This window comes from Aplysia californica, unplaced genomic scaffold, assembly GCF_000002075.1.
Source record: "Aplysia californica isolate F4 #8 unplaced genomic scaffold, AplCal3.0 scaffold00108, whole genome shotgun sequence".
NCBI lineage: Eukaryota > Metazoa > Mollusca > Gastropoda > Aplysiida > Aplysiidae > Aplysia > Aplysia californica.
The window spans coordinates 1,119,008-1,126,249 of record NW_004797378.1 but is presented as its reverse complement, the minus strand read 5'-3'; the positions used below and the strand labels follow the sequence as shown (position 1 = coordinate 1,126,249).

The 7,242-nt window shown below is 39.3% G+C and overlaps 1 protein-coding gene across 1 annotated transcript; it reads right to left on the bottom strand.

Annotated features, from left to right (window-relative positions):
- Positions 1-325: 325 nt before the first annotated feature.
- LOC101854859 (keratin-associated protein 4-1-like) lies at positions 326-6,404 on the bottom strand. Its single transcript, XM_005095605.2, has 3 exons — positions 6,290-6,404; positions 3,583-3,733; positions 326-780 (listed from the first exon to the last, which is right to left on the bottom strand). Exons 1-3 carry the CDS (start codon positions 6,377-6,379, stop codon positions 509-511), a joined length of 513 nt encoding a protein of 170 aa, XP_005095662.2. The 5' UTR covers positions 6,380-6,404; the 3' UTR covers positions 326-508.
- Positions 6,405-7,242: the final 838 nt, after the last annotated feature.

Here is a 7,242-nt window from a genome sequence, read left to right as displayed (position 1 = left end):
AAAAACTGCAATTGGAAAAGCTACCATTCTGACATAATAATGCGACTGAATTTGATTATGACATTAAAAAATCCACCTCATTTTTTTTTCAAGGTTGTATAATTAGTCAATGTGGGTGTAGCCATAGGATGTGAGCAGCCAATCACAAGGATGGTAGCCTGGGAAGAGAAATAAAAGTGCAAGTGTCGCAGCTAGTGTTTTTGCTTTGTTTTGTTTTGTCTGTCTTGCTCTCTCTTGCGTTAAATGACATTTTGGTGTCATTGTTCTACTCCTTTCTTGTACTAGAAGAAACCAATGTAAGTAAACAAACCTCAAGTCAAAGAAATCTGATCATTTTTACAATAAATTTCTTTATTCAACTGGTCAGTAGATTCTCTAAGGTTTTCTGTTAAACAGGAAATCCTAATCCATGCAAATGATGCTTTCATCAGTCATCTTTTCTATTTGCCTCAAGGGTCTCCTACTGGATTTTTTTGATAACGGTTGGGTTTGTTAGGGCTTTTGCTGTTTAGAGAAGACACACAGTTCCGGCTAGTCCGCCCTTTTGCTTGCACCTAAAAGGGGGGCAGCAGTTGTTGACGCCAATCGTACACTTCTCGTTACTTCCCTTACAGTTGGGTTGGCACTCGTGTCTCAGGGAGGCTCCTCGCTTCCGCTGACACGTCAGTTCGGAGCAGCACTCACTCGTTAGGCCAGGAGTACAGGAATCGCCGATGGTTTTACATAGACCAACCTGTCTGCATCTGTTAACACCCAAAGTGTTTCTCTCGCATACCAAACCTACCGAGAAGGAAAGGGATAACTTTATTGATGAGTGTGGGCCTACCTAGCAAGTGTTTTGGGGGGAGGGGGGTTATTGCTTTGTCTGTCTCCTCTTGGCATCTTGAATGTTCAAATTACCTGGTTTGTTTTGAAAGGGGGGGGGGGGGTTGTTGGAAACTGCGCAAGGTAAAAAACGAATGACATTTTCTATCCTTTATTTAACAAAGATTAAAGAAGAATTTCCTTATGTGGACAACATAGGGGAGAGCGGGGAGGCTTCGGGCATTTTTTTTACGTTTGGCTCTGCTGCTCGATTCAGGAACAATCCAAGCCCCCCCCCCCCCCCACACACACACAAAAGACGTTTCACCATTATTGGAAGCCATTTGGGCATCACCACTTGCGATATCAGCTTTTTGCATCATTAAGTTTTACCGCCAGTGTCAAATCTGAGGTACCATAAGATGTCCGAAATCACCCCACCTTGCCGGAGATATCGGACAAACGCGAGGGAAAATTCGGACAAAGAGGGGTGACTTCGGGCAGTGTGTCTCATGTATCTAATAATATTTTTGAGAGGCAAAACTTCCACACTGCAAACGACTATACTTTTACCTTTTATTTGAGGTGTGAAACTGTATTTCAAACTCACTGGAAATCACAGAAAACAGTGATCCAACCATATATATTATTATAAACCTGCCCGCTTTTATGCCACACGTATTGACTCAGAATCTCCCCTTATCATTGTAAAACAGAGCTCAGTAATGTCCCTAATAACAATCTAGTTTATGCAGTGATAAACAGAGAAGAAAAGTATTCTTTTCCACATTAGTTTCTGAAGAGATCTATTTGTTAAGCGTTTACCGCTATTTTTTCTGAGTGATGGACTCTGGTTCGAATCCAGGTATGTGTGTTCTTGAACATGGGCTGTTTAAAGGGTTTTCAATCGTTTCCATGGCTTCCTATTACGTCGTGACTGAAAAAGGCGTAAAATCGGAATCCACAATCTCAAATGACCTTAAAATTATAATTATTGTGTTCCGTGAAACCTTATTTCAGAACAAATCAAAATATCTGAGGGAAACAAAGTCTGCTGATTAAAACAGTAAATCAGAAATTTTTTTTTGAAAAAGAGCTAGAAATGTTACATTTTGAACTTTTGAAGTAAAATTCAAATGCACTTGAGACTTCAGTGCTAACTGGAACATTAACGGATGGCATCGTAACGGCTGAATCTTTTTAACCTCTGTGTTGAGCCTCAAATCGGGTCTCTCGTTACTATGGCTAAATCGTCCACAGGTGGGTAGACGGAAAAATTGCTTTCTTACTAGGTTTTCATAGGGGAAAACGCTCAAAGTCAACCTCTTCGTCTTTCTCTAACACCATTTTCCAAAACGAAGTGGACACACTTCCCAATAATCCCAAGTTCGACGACAACAAAAGTTGGTTCCACAGAAAGGGCCATACTTTCCACCCAGAGCCCAGGAAGCCAGTCTTTTCGGGATATATTTTGTTCACGTGCCATGTTTCTGGCATGATTATAATGTTCGCCATGACACGTTATGATGATTATGATAATGACTGGGTTAGAAGAAAATTCTTGAACATTTTTCAAATACTCCGAGAGAATTTTCCCCTCAGGCAATCATAAAAAAAACCTGGAAACAATTGGAAAAGAGTGTCTTTAAAAGGCACTGATGTCTCACTACCATTTTAAATAGTCTATCCGAGTTGACTTCTTTACATTGTATGGCTTCTGCACAACGCAAAAACAATGCGTCGCCTGAGTACAACAACCCTGCAACACACTATGTAAAAAACCAACACTTTTGTTGTCGCTTTTTTCTGCTAAATGTAAGGTTGTGGATTTTGTGTCAAATTCTTAAACATGCAGCTCAATAAACATCGTCAGTGCAACATTCCAACTTTAATTTTTAACAAGCATTGTCAGATGAATTGACACGATTTTGTCCTTCTCCTGTAAAATGTTGTTTTTGTGGGGTACAGGGTTGTTGTACTCGGACGACGAATGGGCCATTAACAAAAAAAAAACCCAGGTAAGCTAAAAAGCTCTTTTCTTTTTTTAAGCTCTATATTTCCTGAACATGGTTCAGTCTGGGAAATACAACAACAGAATTATACGATATATATTATTATATACCTTTTAAAAATTCAATTTTCATAGAAACTCAGATTCCAACTAAGCTTACTGTTCCCGACGTTGTGTCCTTGGGAAAGGCACTTTACACGAGTTTTCCTCACTTCACCCAGGTGGGAATGGGTACACAGCTATAGACAGTGAAAGATCTTGTCAGTTTGTTAGTGTTTGAGCGCTTAATCAGCTGCTTGCACTGTATGCTTCCCGGGAAACTGAGAATGTTTCTGAGTGTTCTATGGTCTGCTGGGGTAATAATATAGTGTAAAGCGCATAGAGCCTGCTGTTGAGCGGGGTTATGCGCTATACAAATGCTATTTGTTTATTTATTTATTATTATATTGGTCGTCGGGAGACTTCGGACAGTGTACCGCTGTACGAGGTCTCCCTGCACTACATGGGGGAAATTTAGGAAAATGTTCCGTGAGGCAGCCCCTCTTCAATAACCCTAATGCGTTGAAAGTTGGGTTAAAAACCTGTACAATCACCAACTTCTTTTTGTTGGATGGTTCTCAGAATAACCAAACACAGTCCCTAAAGTTTCCTCTGTTCTTTTTCATGGAAACATCACACTGTGCTAAAAGGGCCCAGAACTTAATTAATCAGGCAAACGTCTGTTGAGACAGTGTGATTAGTTACCAGGACAACAGTAACCAAGTTACCTGCGCAACATCTGGAGTTGAGGTCTGTGTCGCATGCCTGGTCCTCTGACCTGCATTGGCCTACCGTATCTCTCAACTGACATGTTGTTCTGGAAGATCCCAGATTCTTTTGCCTGCAGACCAAGTTGTCACAGCACTGGTTTCTCCCAACCTGAATAGTGAAAGCAACATGTTGTTTGTTTGAGTTAGAGGGCAGAACATTATCACAGTGAGTGGTTTAAGGGTGCCACATGTAGGAGGTATTTATGCTCTATCCGTCTGTTGTTGGTCTGTCTATCCTGTTTCTTCTATGCTGGAATTGGCCTTTATGATTTTACCGCCTTCTTTTTAACTCAAGCACGCCGTTTGATTGCTGGCTGCTCAGTCAGAGATACATTTTTGGGAAAGACTCTATACATATTTTTTTCTAAACAAATTCAAGTAGGAATTGGATATTTGCATCTGCTGGGATTTTTATCTGTAACAGTATTATCATCCTCATGAAGTGGCAAATCAGAAACAAACATTGACAGTCATGGTTTGCCGCTTATTTATCTTCTCTGATGCTCTAAAAAAAACCGAACACTTTCCTGATTAGTCCCTGTCACCCATCAGTTCGTTTTCCTAAGTTCCTGGTCGTGTCCTGTCTCTTTTTGCCCTCAGTTTTTCCAGTTAGAACAAGGTGTTCAAGGCCTTTTTCAAAAGTCCAGACACTGTATTTGTCTCTTTCTGTTTTTATTAGTGAGCACCCCCTCACGCTTCCTTCCCACTATCTTATTTGATTTCTTTTCCTTCCAATGGTCTCCTATGAAAACACACTTCTTTTTCTTTAAGTATTGTGTTTGTCTTGGGTCAGCATTCACAGCTGCACAGCCACAGAGAGGGGTTGGCGACACACAGTCTTTTAAAACTCTTCTTTTGGTTTTCAGTGAGATGTTTGTTTTGAGGACTGGACTCATTAAAAAAGCCTGTCTTTAGCTATTGCAATTTTGGGGATTTTTTCCGGGGTACACGTGGCATTGAATGTAATGATATACTGTATTTCCTTGATATCTGAAGAGTGTTATGTGCTGAATCTTTTCACCTTTGCTTACAAGGTTACTAATCGGATTAACAGGGTTTTTTTTAGACATTGCAATGCCAATTAGTTTCTGAACATTTGAAAATAACCTCTTTTTTCCACTTTCCATTACACAAATATTTAGAAACAATGGAAGGTCCATGAATGTGCAATTAAACGTAAGTTGTCAGCATATCTGAAAGTTGTTGGGCGGCGCCACTGACAGGTCCCACTTCTTTTGTTTCCCTCTGTTGATTGCTTCTTCCCTGCACGAAATGACCATTGGCATTATTGTGTCAAAATGCTTCTCTTTACTTAAACTCAATCTCAGAATATGTGATTTTGTTAATACTTTCTCTATTCACTTTGAGTGCTGTACTTTCATTTGGACTTCTTAGAATTGTTTCAGTGTATACGTTAAAGATGTCTTGGGATGTATACAGCCACTCCTAATACCTCTTAAAATATGTTTACATCTTCTGTTCTTTCCCTCAATTTTGTAGCGGGGTTGGTCTCAGTAAAAATTCCCAAAGAGTTCTTAAATTCTTTCAATCTATGCCTAGCTTTCTCAGAATTTTGAATAGCTGGTTGCGTTTGTTGGAAGCATTTGATTAATCAATGAAACATAAATATACATCTTTTTGTGCCTCAATCTTCCTTTCCATTCGTATTGTTAGGTTATAGCATTCCAGGTACCCTTGTCAAGAACAAAGCCACACTGTTTTAGATGTCTCTGGTGCTAGACTTTTTCATAGGGCATCCTATCTTCCCACTTACATCTTTGATTTTAGAATGCTCGTATTTGCAATCTTTTATTCGAATCTTCTCTATTTTTTATACTAATCATGTACCCATGTCTCTTTTGTTACTTTGCATTCTTTTCTTTATTTTCCGGTGTATCCTCACAGTCAGCCAAAAAGGGAAATAACACAGATATTTCCAGAGAACTGCGTTTTGGAGGAGTTGAGTGGTACTGTTTTAACTGCATAGTCTGTCACATTTCTGTAAATATCAGGCCCCATGGTGTCACAAGTTTGAACAGACCATGTCCCGTAATGGCCTTTTACAGTGTTTGTTTGTTGTTTTTCGTAAGTTCCAGACTCATGAGCACAAACACTTTTGTAATATTCTGTTTTGTAAAAAAATATGAGAATTAAGTGTTGGTGTTTTGGAAAAGATGATATCTTTTCCTTGTACCTAAAGGTAGATTGAAAAGACCCATTAAGTACATGTAGGAAACTCCTGAATTTTTCAATAAATTGTCTTGGTGTCTTTAAAACTAAAAATTGGTTCCATGTTTTAAAAGGAAAAAAGAGTCAGTTTCATAATTCAAAGGGCCTGGCAGTTTCAGTGAACTTAATTTTTTAGAATAGTTTATGGTTGAACATGAAATCTGGGCTTTCTTTTTTTGTCCCTTTGACGTTCCTGTCCTGATTCCTCAAAAACTGTTATTGAAATATTGATGTCTAGATGAATTGTCATATCCATGTGCCTTGCCATTACATTACATATATGCAGATTTCAGCAAAATGAAGCAAGGTGAATAAACTTTCCAGACGCTTAGCTAACGTTTTAAATCTCTTCATGGTGGTAAAATCATTAGGTTTAGCTTGTTGTAATGAACAAAGAGTACAATGTTGTTCCATTTTTCTCTATGTGTAAGTTCACCTGACATTCCCTGTTCCTTCGCCTACATATCTGTTGGTGACTGAAGCCTATCATCATGATGAGGGTCAGTGTAGAGAGTAGGACCTTCATGATGTATCTTGAGCGGTGTTGACTGTGTGCTGGTTCGAAAACAGTTGGGGTGTTAACTACTGTCAGTTTATATTTATACAGGTTGGATAGCTCATCTTTATATAATTACCATGATTAAAATGTGTGTGCTGGCAGATTTCTGCCGTTTCGTTCCCCGTGTATCAAAGTAAAAGAGGCACATATAGATTGATATCTGTATAATTTGATTGTTGGTGATAATGAAAATGGGTTTGGCGCTCATATGACCTTATGCAGTTGCGAGCGCCGTAAAACCTGTACTATAACAAAACTGAAATGGGTTTGCAGGCACTGACCCTGTGTAGGAGAACAGCTTGCTAATGGAGAGATATGTGTATCAACCAGCAAAATCTGTGTGACCTTGTTTATCTCTGATCACCAATAGCCACGTTATGTGACCCCAGAGTTCTCACTGAAATTACTTTGTCGTCGCACATGGAAGGCCTGAGTTGGGTTCCTATTAAGGAAGAATTTGTAGTATAAAGTATCTCGGTCTTTCTGCTGGGATGTTGTATTGCTCTCAGCTTGGGTTGGCTCCGTGAGTTTCTGGATGATCTGAATTGTGTTAATGGGGGCATAAAGTACCTTCATTTTAAAAATATATTCTTGACTTGAATAGAAGTTCTATTTAAGCAATCTTTGTTCCTGCTCTTTGTGTATGTATGACATGTTGCGTCCTAAAAGTAATATAGAAGGGCTGAAAGACATTGGATCTCACCACTTGCATGTTTTGATGACTTTTATTCATGTATTTTTGGGGGCAAGATTTGCAGGATACTCCGGGCACTTGTGACCACAATGCTGCGGTGGCCATGAAAATTGGACGAAGGACGTGGTGCAGGCAA

Coding starts and splice junctions, on each gene's coding strand:
- LOC101854859 (XM_005095605.2), bottom strand. CDS start 6,379: ATGAAGGTCCTACTCTCTACACTGACCCTCATCATGATGATAGGCTTC. Junction 3,734..6,289: donor GAAGGAACAGGGAATGTCAG/GTGAACTTACAC, acceptor TTCACTATTCAG/GTTGGGAGAAACCAGTGCTG. Junction 781..3,582: donor CAACTCCAGATGTTGCGCAG/GTAACTTGGTTA, acceptor CCTTCTCGGTAG/GTTTGGTATGCGAGAGAAAC.